This window comes from Nyctereutes procyonoides, unplaced genomic scaffold (assembly GCF_905146905.1).
Source record: "Nyctereutes procyonoides isolate TBG_1078 unplaced genomic scaffold, NYPRO_anot_genome, whole genome shotgun sequence".
Classification (NCBI taxonomy): Eukaryota; Metazoa; Chordata; class Mammalia; order Carnivora; family Canidae; genus Nyctereutes; species Nyctereutes procyonoides.
In genome coordinates, this window is record NW_026575047.1 from 604,500 (window position 1) to 620,905 (window position 16,406).

General features: G+C 34.8%; 1 protein-coding gene across 9 annotated transcripts in view; it reads right to left on the reverse strand.

Moving 5' to 3' along the window:
* Positions 1–16,406, reverse strand: part of LCORL (ligand dependent nuclear receptor corepressor like) — a 154,184-nt gene that overhangs the window by 10,992 nt on the left and 126,786 nt on the right. For 5 of the 9 annotated variants that reach the window (XM_055326196.1, XM_055326195.1, XM_055326197.1 and 2 more), the window contains 2 exons: positions 14,721–14,814; positions 1,946–6,768 (listed from right to left, as the gene is read on the reverse strand). The exons of 1 other annotated variant lie outside the window; for it this stretch is intronic. In XM_055326196.1, coding sequence (XP_055182171.1) covers positions 1,946–6,768; positions 14,721–14,814 — 4,917 coding nt within the window. Of the gene's footprint in view, positions 1–1,945; positions 6,769–9,248; positions 13,408–14,720; positions 14,815–16,406 lie in introns of those variants that run through there. 3 more of the 9 variants (XM_055326200.1, XM_055326201.1, XM_055326205.1) reach the window with 3 other exon arrangements.

A 16,406-nucleotide genomic window follows, 5' to 3' on the forward strand; every position in this document is an offset into this window, starting at 1 on the left:
TTTTAAAATCAGATAAATATAACAAATACTGTTATAAATACAAATTCGTAAAAAATAATGTCCTTGATTAAAAAAAAAAGAATGTTAAATAAAGAAGGAAAGTTATCAGTAAAAGGTAAATAAAACTTCAAGCAGAACAGGAAATAGTACTAGTAATTTTAAAAATGAGAAAAGGTGAAAAACAACTCTTACTATGCTACTGAATTTTTAAAAGACATCACAGAAGGATCTTGAGATTAACTTGAAAAAATAATACTAAGGCATCTTCCATTTTATTTTTCCAGGATATTTAGCGAGACAGAGAATCATACTAAAATAAATTTATGTTTATACCTGAGGAAGATACAATGGCTAAGAAGCTAGAAGAACAAACTACGGTTCTGTTGTAAACTGCGTTAATGCAAACTACGTTTGGTAAACAACAGCACGAAATGAGGATGGCATAAAGAATCAAAAATGAAACGCTGCACTTTATACTCCATTCATGACAGTCTTTTAAAAATATGTGTGTGTAGTTTTAGGTGAATCATGCATTTTTTTTTTTTTAAATCAGGCTTCATCACTCTTTTTTCCTGACATATCTGTTATGCTGTTTTTAGGTATCCTGAGGTCAAGAAACAAAGGACATTATTTTTAGGTTAGATTCGTCTTTCATAATGGAGACTCTGATTTGATCGACATTAAAGCTTTAATCATCACGTGTTACGAAGTTAAAGTTGTTAATGAATGCATGTTAAATATTACTGAAATAGGTATTTTAAAGTCGATTAATTGAATTTTGGGGGCCATTGTAATCATCTAACCTATTAAAACTTGAGTTTAATCATTACTTTTAATATCTTAATAGAAGACTCAATCGTTTTTTTAGCTTTTAAAGAAGTTCTGCAAAAGGTGACACAAATAAACCCACCAGTACCGGTATAAGCGCCTAAAGCACACGGTGCAACAAGGCAACCGCACAATACGACACCCTTAGATTCACAACTGTAGCCTGGCACTGTTTCGTGTCCGGGGAGTGATGAGACAGACACCAGGCACTCGTCGCACGTCCTCAGCTGTCTACGCTTCCAACAAGCAGAGGCCCAGCTCACGCCCTGTCCTGCTGCGTTCCCAGGCTGAGGGTCGCCCGGGGTGCGCCGTCAGGCCCCGCGCAACCAAGTGGGCGCGCCACGGCCCGTTCCAGTTCGCAGCCTAAGTTCAGCGCTACCTGCCACTGACCTGTGCGGACGTGGCCCCTCGCTCCGCTGTACAGATGGTCCCTGGAAAGCGCCTCCTCTGTGGATGTGTGCAAGCTAGTTCAAGTCTCCCCTGAAAACGCCTATTCAACAAGTTCGCCTATTTCCTGAAGAGAACATCTTGTTCCTGGACGCTCTGTAAAGAGCAGAGTCTTAACGTGGTTCCCGAAGAGGTGCTGGGGGGGGGGGCGGGGGGCGGGGGGCGGGGTAAGGCTGCGATTATTACGCAGGGGAAGGGACCTCAGCGATTTAGCAACGAGACAGTCTTTACTTCTGCCCACGTGGTCTCAGAGCTATTGATTTACCAAGACAATGAAAATGCCATTATCCTGCAGCGTAGCAGTGGATTCTTAGATAGCTCCTTGGGCATATTTACCAGACTATCTTCTAGATCTTTTATTAGATAAAATGCAAACACAGATAATAGGACTTGTACATTAATGATATGTGTGTAGAAGCCTTCTATGTCTCTACTAAATATATTTTGATCTGCTTAAAATCCTGGATGCATTACGGTGTAGGGACGCGCACTGCTACACTGAGCAGAACCTAATCTCAGGAGTTTCATACTAGGTGCCAAGAAATTAGGTTGTCCAAGTATTTTGGAAATAAACTGAAACTAAATCAGCTGCTCCTCTTCTCCCCGTGATCTCACACGTTACTCAAGGCACCTACAATGAAACTTTAAAATTAAGCAGAGAAAAACTTACCTAGTTGGGATTTTGAGTAATAGTTTGCCATTTGTCCACTGTTGCAAGACTGTCGTTTATGTCTTTTTGTTGACATTTCTGTGGTCTTCCATGGTGGCCTTTTTCTTTTGTTCAATTTGCTAAGAGCGGCAGAACTATCAGGATTCTTGTCATAGTTAACACATTTATTTAATTTACTATTGTCAAGTTGGCCAGGAAATCTATCGGTTGAAGGACTATTTGTTTTAGCATTTTCTATTTCTTTAGACTGCTTTTTAAAAGAGTTTTGCCTAGCAGAACGGGATCTTAGGGTAAAGCGCTTTGCTTCTTCCATGCGAGTCTGATGATTACCGCCACTGTCAACAGATTCAGGAGAGTAAATGATTGTATTTAGCTTAAAAGCATTTCTGTGTTCAAGATAGTTGATCTTCCTCAAAAATATTCTACAGTCTTTTAGGGTTTTTGACTTCCAATTATTTGGACATACATTTCCTAGTCTTGGTCCCTTTTCGAAATCTTTTCGGCTGCAATTTGTTCCATTCTCCTTTGCTTCTGACTTAAAATTATTCTCTCGACTAGCATGTGTTTTCAAGTCAGACATTGCCACCTTCTGTTGCAGAGAGTCATCCCTGATCTCAGGTGGCAAGATAAACTGATTTTCTACGGTGTTTTTTCCTTGGAGTGGGGTGTCAGCATTTGTTCCCCCCTCAGTCTTATTTAAAGATTGGTTCTGGCAGAAAAACCTCAAGTTCCTCCTTTTAGAGATCCAATCAACTGTTCCATGGTTGCACAACCTCCCCTCTCTTTTCCACCTTTCATGTTGTAACCTCTTAAACTCCGTTCTTTTTAATCTAGCTAATGTTAAATTACTTTTCACATTTAACAGTGGAGAGCTAACCATTTTATGCAGTATATGCAACTTCCCTGCTGATTTTGAAGGAGAAGATAGTGCAAATTTTTTAAAGTGCTTTCGGAAGGGGCTGGTATTAAAATGAGAATATTTGGTTCCTAGTTTAATTCCTCTGGTATTTATTACTTCCAAAGGGTTTCGAGCATTTGCCTTTCTAACTAGTGAAAGAGACTGTGTTTCTGTTGTTTGCATGAACCAGATACAGAGTTCGTTCAAATCATACTTTTTCCGAAAAAGCATTTTTACAGGTGAAACTTCAAGTTCTAAAAGACAGGTTTCCAAAGGGTTGGCTATTTTGAAATTATCATTTTCGATGCGTTCTCTTTTTTTATGAACACAGTTTTCAGCTTCATCTCCGCTCACTTGCACCCAAGCATTGGTTATTTGCTCAAATCTATTGTTTAATTCTTCTAATAAGGAATCGTTTGAAGTAGAAGCAGCCCACCACCTGAGCAAGGGGTTTGATGAGATTATAGGGTCCAAAGATACTTCAGAAATGGGTATTAATTTGTTATCTTCCAAACGCATTTTTGCATTCCTTGAGTTCCTAGTTCCCGGGGCACCTTTCGAAGCTATTTTTATCCTTGACTGCCTATGTCTTTCCTTCTGCCTTTTACCTTTCTGCAAATGGAGTTTATATGACTTACGGAGCAGAGCGTTTCCATAAAGAAGTGAGCTGGAAGATGCGAATGGATGTAAGAAATGGAGAGATGGTTTTCCATCCCTAACAGAATGTCTCAAAGGTACAGTGGCAACCATACTTTTGGATCCATTCTCACATACGTCAGCGCCAGCGTCGGCGTGCCTTGCACCCACCTGACTGCACCGGTGTTCACGCTTCTCTTCAGCTACGTGTTTTTCTAACATATTTTCTTGTTCTAAAGGAGGCAGGCAGCTGCTAATGCTCACTTCTCTCTCCTGAGGTGAAACTCTGTTAATAGTCACAGATATGCCAGAGATTTTCACCTTTGCGGGCCGACCAGGCTTCCTAGTTCCTGCAGAAGGCTTCTGATTCGGCCGAGCAACGTTCTTGGAAGGTTGAGGTATCACAGACTTGTTCTTGATGGGCCTAACGTGTTCAAAGCCAGACCCCAAGATCTCGCTTTCAGTAGTCGAACTTGAAACAGCACTTCTTCTTTCACCTGAGTCAGTCTTGGGTTCTCTAGTATTTCTGAGGCCACTACACTCAGCTGGAAAATCAGCAACCTGATTGCTGCCAGACCTAACGCTGCTGATGTTCACAGCTCCTTCAGAAACATGTCTTTTAGCTCTTCTTGACCTTCCATAAATAACAGTGACGGTGATGCTCTTTTTATGAACACCTTCTTTTACTTCTGATAGGAGAGATTCGGGACTTTTCTTTCCAGCACTAGAGGACTCATTCTGGCAAACGGTGATGTCTGTTTGCTCGGCCTTAGGTTTCGGGGGTCTTCCAATTGGCCGCTTAGCTTGCTTCACAACCTGGGGACCTATTTTTTTAGGTCTGCCTGGCTTTCGTTTGAAAGATGAATCCATACCACAGCTTGGATTTTCCTTCGGTTCGTCTTGTGGCTTATCACTATTGATGTCATCTATAAGCATTGCAGAGGATTCTGTAGTTTCACTTGCACAATTCAATTTATTTAGTTCTCCCTGAAGAGTGTCACAGTCATTAAGATTAGAACTATGATTTTCCAAGTTAGCGTTTGGGACGTCCTCATTGGTTTCTGGTTTTTTGTCAGTTACGTGAGGAGTTGGACATTCTTCAGAAGGAAGATCAGTACTGGACTTGGAAGTACCAACTGAAGTTAAAGTATATTTGACTCCTTCACTGCTTTTAACCTCAGATAGAAACATGAGTTTGATGGGACTAGAATAGCTGGAAAAAGAAGAGCTTCCAAAGCCCTCATACTTTGTTGGCACACTTGTAACACTGGAAATCAAGCTACTTGTATCTGAAATTGATGACTTTTCCAGATTAACACGTTTTTTGCTATTCCGATCTATTGTCGGCATATGACTGTTTTTGATATTGCCGGCCGCTACCACAGATTTTGATAAACTCTGCTCTTTGCATGTCATTCTGCTTACAGTAAGGGTCATATTTCTACCTGCATTTTCATCCTTACCATCAATTTCTATCAATTTCTTGGATGCCCTGCATCCTTCAGATGAGTGATTATTCCAAGACTTTTTGGCCATATTTATCGTGTCTTCCAAACGCTCCACAACAACTTGTAAGTTAGAATTCATTGCAATTTTGCTTAGATCTATATTGTGTGAGCTTTCAATTTGAATATTTTTTACTGGATCTTTTCTTTTTGTAGATTCAGAAACTTTTTTGGCCTTAGGGGACTTTTTGAAAACATAATTATTTGTGACATATATAGAGTACCACCCTGGGGGCACAATATTTCGTTTAGTTCTGCTCAGAAGTCCAGGAACATCACTCTTCAGAGGCGTTTCAGTATTCTCCAGTTTTGGATTCTCCTTGTGATTTTGCAAAAGTTTTTTTCCAGCTGCAGATTTCTCCTGTGATTTTCTTATGCTCATTTTCCCAGGGGAAGTTGTTTTAAAGCTTTCTGAAAATGCATCAAAAGCCAAGTTAGTCTCTAAACTATGAAGAGGTAGTTGCAATGATTGTAACGCACAATCTGGTGAAAATGATGTTTCTACATGATTATTATCTTGCAAGCTTTTAGAATTTTGTAAAGACCCTTGGCAATGATAGAATTGTTTGTCTGTTGAAAATATCTCATCATTGCGTGTCAACTTCCTTGAATTTTTTTCAGTGTATTTTTTTCTTACAAAATTTTCATCAAGACTAGCAAGTTCTCTTTTTATTTGTAAAGAGTGTCTTCTAAACATGGGTGAATCAGGAGAGTTGTGCATTGAAAATAAGGTTTCTTGACGCTTTCGAAATCTTGTCTGAATAATTTTATTTTCTACCTTTTTATCATGTTGGCTCAGCAATTCCATAAAACTGTAATCACTGGCCTTAGCGTTATGCAAGAGTGAGGCTATTAAATCTCTCAATTTTAAATCATTATCTGTAGTACAATCACTGCTAGAAAATTTTATAAGGTTTGTCATATCTGTAGTTTCTATCGATTTTAATTTTTCATTAATACGATCCATTAAATCTTGAAAAATCATAGTAGTTTCACCTTTTTCATGATTCGTAGTACAATTATCGCTGTCTTCCAGGAGCAAATAGTCAGAGCTACTGCATTTCTTAGCTTTTTGTATTTTACCTTCGTGATCACCCTTGTCACTGTTTATTTCTGCTGGTATGAGAGATGGAGGCTGGTTAATGTTCATTTCAAGTCTGTTATTTTCTAAGGCTGAAAGCTCCGAGACGACATCTTTCAGTTTTTCAAATCCTTCAGTCTGTACAGGTGATAACGGTGGGGGTGACGGACTTCGTGATCTACAAACACCCTCGAGTCGGACTGAAACATCGCATACTTCCCTTGATGAAAGAGGAGCTTGAAAGGTCGATTTTGTAGAGGGAAGGTTTGGTAACGGTCCAGGACAGCACCTGTGAGAACTATAACTGTTGGCAATTCCTCTATTCACCACTGTCTTAATGTGCTCAATAGTTACAGTTTGGCAAGTTAAACAACGTAAATCTTTAATACAGACTGGCAGAGGCACAAAACCAGGGCTTTGCCTTTCACTTTGTAGACCCCCTCTTTCTGCCAGCCTATATTCACAACTACAGAACAGACCATGTAAATCATCTTCAGTTAGGGGCTTTTGAGATTCTGAAGACACAGTATATGATGTATTACAATAGCAAAGAGAAGCAGCATTCTGCTCTTGGACTAGAAACTTCAACATGGCCAAAACTTGTTGCTGGTGACGTATGCACAAAGATTCCAAAACTTTGCTTAATGCTGATTTTCCTTTTTCCATTTTAGTAGCTTCCTCTGATTTTGCATCAACAGTTGAACTAAAAATAAAAATCAAACAAAAAATGAATTACAGCAAAAATACCAGTATTATAAGGAGTTATAATTTTAGCAGAGTTTGAAACAAAAGAAATTTTGGTATTGCTGGACTCCTAACTCCTATAGAGCCGCAACAGTGACATCCTGATTCTTGTTCAGCCACAATATAATGAAGCACTGATGATAATTAATTTCCTACGGCAAGGATAATAGTCAAAGGAAAGCCCTAGTTTTGTAGAAGACCTGAGTATAGATATGATTATATTTATAGATTGCTAATGTTTAGTGCTTTGGATGTATTAAGAATATTTAGTGGAAAGTGCTTCATGAGTTACATTTTTGGAAGTATACATTTTATAAGTTATTTTGATAATTATCAATCCATTATTAGTGCAAGTAAGAAAAATAAGATGTAGGAGATATTCTTTATTTAAAATAGATATTTTTTCAAGGTAGTGAAAATAAAAATTAATAAAAGACAGCTTTGCATACTCACAAGGAAAATTAAGGAATTTAGATTTCATGTAAATTACAGTATTTTTTCTAAGATTAAGCTGCAGGCATTTTAACCTAATAATAAAAAATTTAAGCTATTTAAAAATAAAATCTATTTTTAATTGATTTTAAATACTAAAGTAATTACACGAAGACTAAAGGCATTACTTACCTAATTATTTAATTTCAAATGCTGGAAAATGTCCCACTGAAGAAGCTAATATACATCTAAATTTAACTAATACCCAAGATTACTTAGCAACCAAGGCACAAGTGTACAAAAAAATTTTTTTAATCCAATACCAGCAGCAAGAATAAAATATATTAAAAGAATTCTGTTTCAGAAAAGTATCTATTTAAATTAAACATATCACCAAACTCTGTTACGTGAAAATAACCTCCCATTCATGATTTCTTATATTTGCTATTATTAGTAGTAGCTCTGCTTTATAGAAATTTTATTTAGGGTTGGAATTGGGATATATTGATTATGAATTGCTACAAAAGACTGTTATCTTGTTTAAAGGGTTATTATATTCATGTGTATTAAAAAATAAAGGATTTTTATTTTAAAATGAAAAGTGAAATTAATTTTATTTTGCTCTCTAAAATGGCTTAACCTGTTTCACAGATAAGTATGCAATATTTAACTACATTTTATAAATATTATGTTATTTGAGTAGCAAAAACACTGAAGCAAATTCTGAACATTAGATAAAAATTTTCTAGAAAAATGATAACTTTACTAGATTCAACCAATATTTCACCAAGACTAACATGTGATTTGACAAAAGCAGTCATCAAAGTGATAAGATATGATGAAATTAACAATAAAACATTTCAAGTCCACAGACATGACCCCAATATCCCTTCCTTTCTGAAAAAATATTTTTTTCTTCTGGTAAATTTTATCACAAGTGCTAGTCAATGATGGAATGGATTCCCAAGATTCACTATTAAATAATTCAAAAAATATATGGAGAACAAAGACATAAGGAAATGTTAATTATCAAATATGAAGATTTAAGTGATTTTATACTCTTTTTCCAGCAAATTAAAAATTATAATTTTCACATAAGCACTAAAAAACCCAAAAGAGTTCTGAAAGATGCATTTCTTTAAAGTCATGTTACGGCCTATTAAATATATCTGTGAATAAATCGAGATTTTGTTTCTTATAAAAATTCACCGCATCATATTTTAAAGATTATTTTCCTAAGTTTCAAAAATGCTTACATGTTTTTTGTTAGTAATGTCAAGTATAAAGTAGAAATAATTAAAACGAATGATGAGTGTTAACTATTCTGAAAACCACCCCAAGTTTTTTACAACTGTCTTCTGAGATTTCAAGGAAGTTTATACTTCTGAAAAGTTTCTTATTCAGTTTATTACTTTTTTTTTTCAGTTTATTACTTTCAATAATGGAACTTCCATAATACCATAGTGGTAATTTCCATGAAATGGTATATGAAGAATAGCTTCATAAAGTGACTAGCTGGATATTCAGGTATTAGATTACATCTAATACACACATATCAAGATATTAGATAACGAAATTCTCAAATTACAAAATTCCATAATGTTTATTTGGCTCCAAAAATTTTCTTTTCTATATTTCTTGCATGTTAGAATCTCAAAGAGAAACCTAATATGAGTAAATAATAGTTGAATACATACAAGTCTCCAATCTAGAATTTACTCTCAAGTGATTATGTAAAGTTTCTATATTTTTCATAGCTCCCTTGTTTTTAATGTTAAATTTTTTCCTAAGTTTTTCCAGGATGATTTATAAATGAAAACATCCTATTTTTTTTTTTTTTTTGTATGTTACTATGGGGTTTGCTCATTACAGGTTTTGTTGTTGAAATAGATCTTTGGAGAAGTCAGTTTTTCATATTAATATAAATAATTCCTATAGTGAATCAAAAAAGTCAGTGTAGTCAGTTTTTTTCTTTTCTTTTCTTTTCTTTTTTTTTTTTACTGAATGAGTAAATCAATCACACACCAACAGTGTTGTAAATTTAAGTGCAAAAGCATTGAAGTGCTTTACTACAAATTACAACCTAGAAACACGTTAACTGAACAATTAAAATTCATACAATCAGATTTAGATATATAACAACACAAAGTAGGAACAGAATTACAGTACATTTACAACACAAGACAGATACATGAATTCATTAGAAAATATTGTAATAAATAATTCATGAATTATAGTGCAATTGATTTATGCATAAATATAACTAATTGCCTAACAATCAGTTTATATTAACAAAATCTGTCAAAATCAAGGCAGCCACAGAGTTTTACTAAATTACTGCGACAATGGAAATACTGCAATTAAAAAACAAATACAAGTATTTGTACTGTAAACAACTAAAAAAATCAGTCTCACTAAAGTTAGTATACAATTTAATATAAAATTGTCATTAGCTACCAGAAATGGTTTAAACAACTTTACTGAGCAGTAGTTTTCTAAAAACAGAGGCACTGTTTTTTCTTTTCCTTCTTTTTTTTTTTTTTAAATATAAAATACTTGAGGAACATTCAAATAAGTAGAAAGCACATAAGGGTTGCTTTCACCTTCATTAAAAGTCTGCTGAAACTGGATTTTTCAGAAAACTGTCAATTAATAAGTAGTAACTGGTAACTAACTTTATAAAGTACTTTGAAAGTTTAACATAAAGAACATCTTTATAGAATCACTGGGGAGAAGGGGAACCCATAAATTTCCCTGCCTTTCCTAGTTTGTATAATCAAAAGTTAACTCAATAATTAGAAACATTTTGTTTCTTTTAAAAGTTATGGGTTGATCATTACCTATAAACTATCAAAAAATATTTAATTTACTATTTCTGACCAAAAATAAATAATACAAATACTAAATGCTGCAAATTAACTATAATATTACCTATAAAACTACTGATCACTGTGAAGTCAATAGCAAAATGATCCCTGATTTTATGAATCCTGTAAAGTTTTTGGTCAGGTCATCTTTTAAATGATATAAAAGTGTTCTGTAAGTATCCCTTTACTATAAACTTCTCAATCAATTTATTAATGTAAATATAGTGTGAGGAATAAAAAAGCTCAATATAAATATTATGTAATGCATTCAGGCCCCCAAATTTTTGCAAGTAAAATTCTGTATAAAGAGGTCAATAAAATCGTGGTGAAACATTTACTTTGTTTTTTAAATTTGTTTTTCAATGGGGGAGGAGGGGAAATATATTAGATAATCCAAGTTCTGGCCCTCACAAAATATGGCTTAATTCTTTAAAAAGAAAGATGACCCTGACATCTGCTGTTTTGCAATCTATTACGTATATTTACTTGGGGAAAAAAAAAAAAAAGAGCAAGAGGATTCATACCCTAGTATGCAGGTAACGTTAAGCTGAAGAGGGTTCAGTATAGATCTAAGAGACCAAATAACTACCTGGTTGTGTAGTTTCCCACTCTTCAGTTTCTTTAAACGTAATGTAAGCAGTTTTTAAATGTAATAGCTGAAAATCTCTTTAGTATTACATGTATATGTGATTATTAGATACACACAAACACAAGTGTAAAAACACAAGTATTTGACAAGGTGCACTTATTTTTTAAATTCAGCTTTAAGTATTCCTTTTGGACTTAGGAAAATTGGCTTAGAAAATGATCGGAACCTGAATTTTAACAGAGAAAAGGGGCACTCGGAGAATTCTGAATATATGAAGCAAATCCCCATTCTTTATATGGAGGCACATGCTTTATAACATTTTACCACTAAAACTGCATACTCCATAAATCCAACATGGATACTCTGAACCACATTTTAAAACTGCTATATAAAAATTATTGGTCTCTCTTATGAGTCTAGTAAAAGTTAAAATGCACTGCCCAGCTTCTAACTACCCAATTAGTAGAGAGTTTACATTACTGAAAGTTCAAAACAGCTTCAGTGTTAAACATCTGTAAATCTATTCAAGACCCTGAACAAACTGCAAATTTGGTTATTAGCAAAATGATAATGTATCGCCCACCAAAATGAAATCTGTAATTCATTTTGATAAACTGAAAATGTTTTGAAATGTCACAGCAGCAAATATATTAAAGTTACACTGAGGTTTTTCAATAGTAGGAGTGTGTCACAATCCTTAAAATTTAAAGTAGTCATAACATCAACTAACCAGCACATTTAAACCAAAATTATCATTCTCAAGCTTTTTCTGTGCACATTATAAACATGCTCTAAGTTGCATTCCAACTTTCTTTTCTAACCTTACACATTAGCTTATTTTTCAAATGAAAAACAAAATTAAATTATTTTAATAATTAAATTTAAATTACTTTTTGTTCTTAGTATTCCATCTTATATTAAAGGATTCTATGGCTGCTGGGGTTAACTATGTGTCAGTTTTTTTTTTTTTTAAAGTATATACCTTATAAACCCCAACTTCCTGTAAATCAACTATTAAATGATAAATATTAAATTTCATTATACATATCATTTAAGGTTTTCTTTTCTATTCCTGGTGGATGCACTTGAGTGCATTTCATATTTCATAGAATACACTGTAGTGTACTAATACTGTATATATTAATTTTTCTTAGTATGGAGATACTGGTCTATTTAAACTTTGATTGGTTGTTTGATGTACTTACAATAGCTGTAAGTGTATTAGGTAAAAATGTTTACAAACTATTAATATCATATTTCCATTATAAGATGGTTCAACTGAATGGCTGGAGTGGTCTTTCACCAATAAAAATGTTTCACTTGACAATTACTTGTTTTTCCACAACGCTTTATGCTATTGACTACTAAAGAAAACCTGAATCTTTTTCACCTATTTATACAAGGATTAAATACAAACTATCAGAATTAAGTAAGCAACTATATAATTCTGTCCACAGTGAAAACCCTGAATAAAACTTTTTTCAAAAGGCATGTAAGTGGTTTTTGAACTGTAAAATTTCATGTCTCCTGTCAGAGTGAGCATCTGTAATTCCCACGTGTGTGTATATAGACACACAAACACACACCTGTGCACATACACACACACACACGCCAACACACACACACACACACACACACACACGCACATACACACATACAAACATTCTCCTAACAAGTAATCTACACAGGCTTGCTGTTTTTGCAGCTGCCAGTCCCTGAATCTGTCATATTATATAACCCAGTGTCTGGTAATCGGAGTTTCTTCTTCGGAGGAGTCTTCAGTGTTCCAGATCTTTCTTTTACCTTGTATTCTAAAGTGCTGTGAGGTACCCCATAAATTCCTTGTGCTTTGGAAACACTCATTTTTCCGCTCATTACCATTGCAATAGCCTCTTCCATTATTTCATGGTCGTATTGGCGATAACGGCCACGTTTTTTCCTGGGCTGCTTATTATCTTTTCGATCCAATCCATCTTCAGCATTTTCAGAGGTTCCATCAACTGTTCCATTTTTAGAATTAAGACACAAAGGAGAGAGGTCCCCATGTAGAAAATAAGAGTCAACACTTGAGTGAGTTACAGGCCCAGAACATTCTATTTTGTTCTGTTTAGGGAGTATATTTTTCAGTTTTTGGAGAGCTGATCCTTCTAGGACTGGAGAGGTTTTGGAAACTTGATACATAACATCCAGCAGACCAGGACCATCAGGTTGTGGTTTTGAAACAGAACTTACTCGGAGCTGAGGAATTTTTAACTGTACAGTAGGATGTGGAGTTTCATATTGTAGGCTTTCATTTTTTTCTTTAAATTGAGTAACCATTTTCTGTAGAGTTAACTGATGGAGGTAACTGGAAGCTGTTGGGAATTTTAATTCTGAGGTTTCAAGTAGATTGAGTTTACTTTTTTCTGTGCGCTCTGCTTGAGCTCTTGCCCACAAGGCTACTTTTTGCAGTACTGCACAAGTTTCTTTACTGTCTTTATATGAGTAACTATCATTGAAATCTCGAGTTTTGTTTTTAAAAGACGCAGGCTTCCCTGCTGGTAAGGCTTCTAAGTGGAGAAGTAAAGTTTTTTGAGGTATGCCATAAAGTATGCCTGCTTTATTTATGTCCAGTGCTCCAGACTGAATGTCTTTCAAAGCTTTTGAGAGCAAACCATCTGCAAACTCAGCACTTCTTTCCACATAGTCCTCTCTGTTTCTGTGTAGTCTCCTGGATGGATGGAATGAAACGATGGTAAACTGATGCATGAGAGACTCTCACACAGCTATGGAAGGGGAGGGTCCACTCCTTTATTATACTCCTTGCTTAGGTAACATCACTGCTTATGACTCTTTTTAAGTCTGTGAGATGTAGTAGTTACTCCTTATCAAAGCAAACGCTACAGTCCTGGTAGGACAGTGTGTCAATCATACGGTGGCCTCAACGGGCAGACCTTCCAAGAACATAAAATCCTAACTCAGTATTTGTAAAAATATTCTCATGATGTTGCTATTCCTCTGACAGATGCTTGCAGAGCAACACTTATAATTTTTATTTGTACAATTAGAGTTCCATTATAAAAAATACCCAAATCCTAAAGGAGTTTTTGTTAGTAGAAACGTGACGTTACCGCTAAACAAGTAATAAAAGAGTCAACCCCTTTAAAGGAAAATTGTAGCAGCAAGAATATTTCCAAACACAAACACCCCGTATTTCCACAAGACTAATTTTTCTCTAGACAAAAACTTAAAATTTGTGACAAGGAGATCAGTTATATTTGGGTAAAATAATTTGATACTACTATGTTATTTCTGTTTCAAATATATCACTGTAATTTTCTCAAAGAGAAGCTAACTGTACCTTATGACTCAAAAGCTAGTACAGCCTTAGTTGAAACAAATTACACTCTCCAGCTAAGATTTAAATGTGACAAAAAAGCTTCCTATGCAGTTTGTTAATGGGAAGATGCAAAAGTTACTAAATAAAAATCCAAAAATCCAACAGAATAGCATCTCACTGCTGATTTTTTAATTAATTTAAAGAGAGCCTTCAAAGTATGAAAGGACTTTTTGTGGTGTTTGCTAGATATATATCATTGTATAGATTATATAAAGTTTGCCACCACACCTAAAGCATAGTGAAAAAAATGTAAATACTATAAGCTGTAAGAATTAGTAAGTACGGTACTTTTAAAATTTGCTGATTGTTTATAAAATTAAATAGCGAGATCACATATTTTCCTTAAAATTGCCTCCTGAATTTTAAATTTTCTCGACTCGTCCTGCTTCTTAAGAGGATGATTAAGTTGGTAGTTCATTTTAGTAACATGAACTAAAGTTTGGTGATTGTTCTGATAACTTTTCTTTAACAGAAAGAATAAAAAAGAAAGAGAAAGGACAAATGAAAGGTATGAGACACACATATGAGTGACAAAAATTCTGGAGGAAAGCTATATATGTCAATCTACTCAAAGTAGTATTAAGAGTTCTCTGTAGAGATAATTGTATATTAATATTAAATCATGTTTCCTAGATATTGCTTACCCAGCCATTGAATTTTCAGAAGAAGGATCACATATGGATGACTCTTCAGATTTTATGCTGGTTTTCTTTGTAGAGAGATCTAACACTCCATCCCCTATAATTTTTGCAAGAGAAAAAACTTTATATTTGTGACAGGTAGGTAATCCTTACATTTTAACATTTCATATTTTGCTGATCTACTAATTCATGACCTAAAAATTAACATTTGTATTTGACATGTGGCCGTTACCAACTCATCTTGTGGTTTTAGCAACAGGACATGACTGGGAAGGCACTACATAGGAAAAAAGAATCGAGAAGGAGCTGGCACTGCCAAATGATATGAAGAAACAAGCAGGCTGTGATATAAAATCTGTTTAAAAATCAACCTTTGGTCACTTTTCCCATTGTTCTGCTGTGAACAGCCATTAACTGCTTATTCATGACTTTTTTCTACTCAAGGCTGCTCAGAGGATGCTTCGAGAAAATAGGAATGATGTAAGTTGTACAAAACAGAGATCACAGAAAAAATGATGATGAATAAGAGAACAGTTATTAGCACTTACTAGGACTAGCAATATGTGGAACATATATTTAGGTAAACTGTGACTCCACATATAACCAATCTATTTTTCTTTCAGAACTCACTGTAAAATTTTACTATTTTACATAGCTGAAATGTATAACAATTGCATCATTGCCTTTGTGATATACTGTGTTTATATCTGTGATTGGATGAAGACATTACCTATAACAATATAACATTTTAGGAAAAATAGCTTGTTAGAAAACAACTGCCTGAGTATTTATTAAAATGTAGTTATTTTTATGACTATTATAACATTGAATTTACATACATAAAACATGTTAATCTGACAAACTTAAGGATGGAAAAGAATAAAAATATACTATGAATTTAAAACAGAGCACTAAATAATACTATTTCTTTACTGATAGCTAAAAATTTGGAAATTTAAGTTATAAAGAATCATTATAAGAAAACAGGTTTAAAAAATATAAAAATTCAAGTTGGCTTAAAAAAACTGGGTTTTATTGTTACCATGCAAATTTACCCAACACTTAGGTGGCCTGGCAAGATACAAAGACAAAAATAAAATGCCTCACTCGTATCTTGCTATGTGTAATTCAATGATTTTATTGAGTGCCTACTATGTGCAAAGCACTATTTTAGGAATTGGGAAGCAGCAGTAATGAAGGCATAAAAAGTACCTTTTGTCATGGTGCCAACCATGACCAATCAAGCATGTTATCTGGGGGAAAGCTTCTATCGGGAACAGTTTGTGCAAAGACTGTGATACGGAATCATTTTTGAAATGTCTGAGGAATAGCAACGAGGCCCAGGTGGCTGGAAGCCAGGCTGAGTGAAAAAGATCAGAAATGTAGGAAGGCAGATCACATTAGGCCTTGAAGGTCATGGTGAGAAATTTAAATTTATTTATTTTATTTTTTAAAAGATTTTATTTATTCATGACAGACAGACACACACACACACACACACACACACACACACACACACACACACACCACACAGAGGCAGAGACACAGGCAGAGGGAGAAGCAGGCTCCACGCAGGGAGCCCGATGCAGGACTCAATCCAGGACCCCGGAGTCATGCCCTGAGCTGAAGGCAGATGCTCAACCGCTGAGCCACCCAGGCATCCCTGAATTTTATTTTAAGAGAGACAGG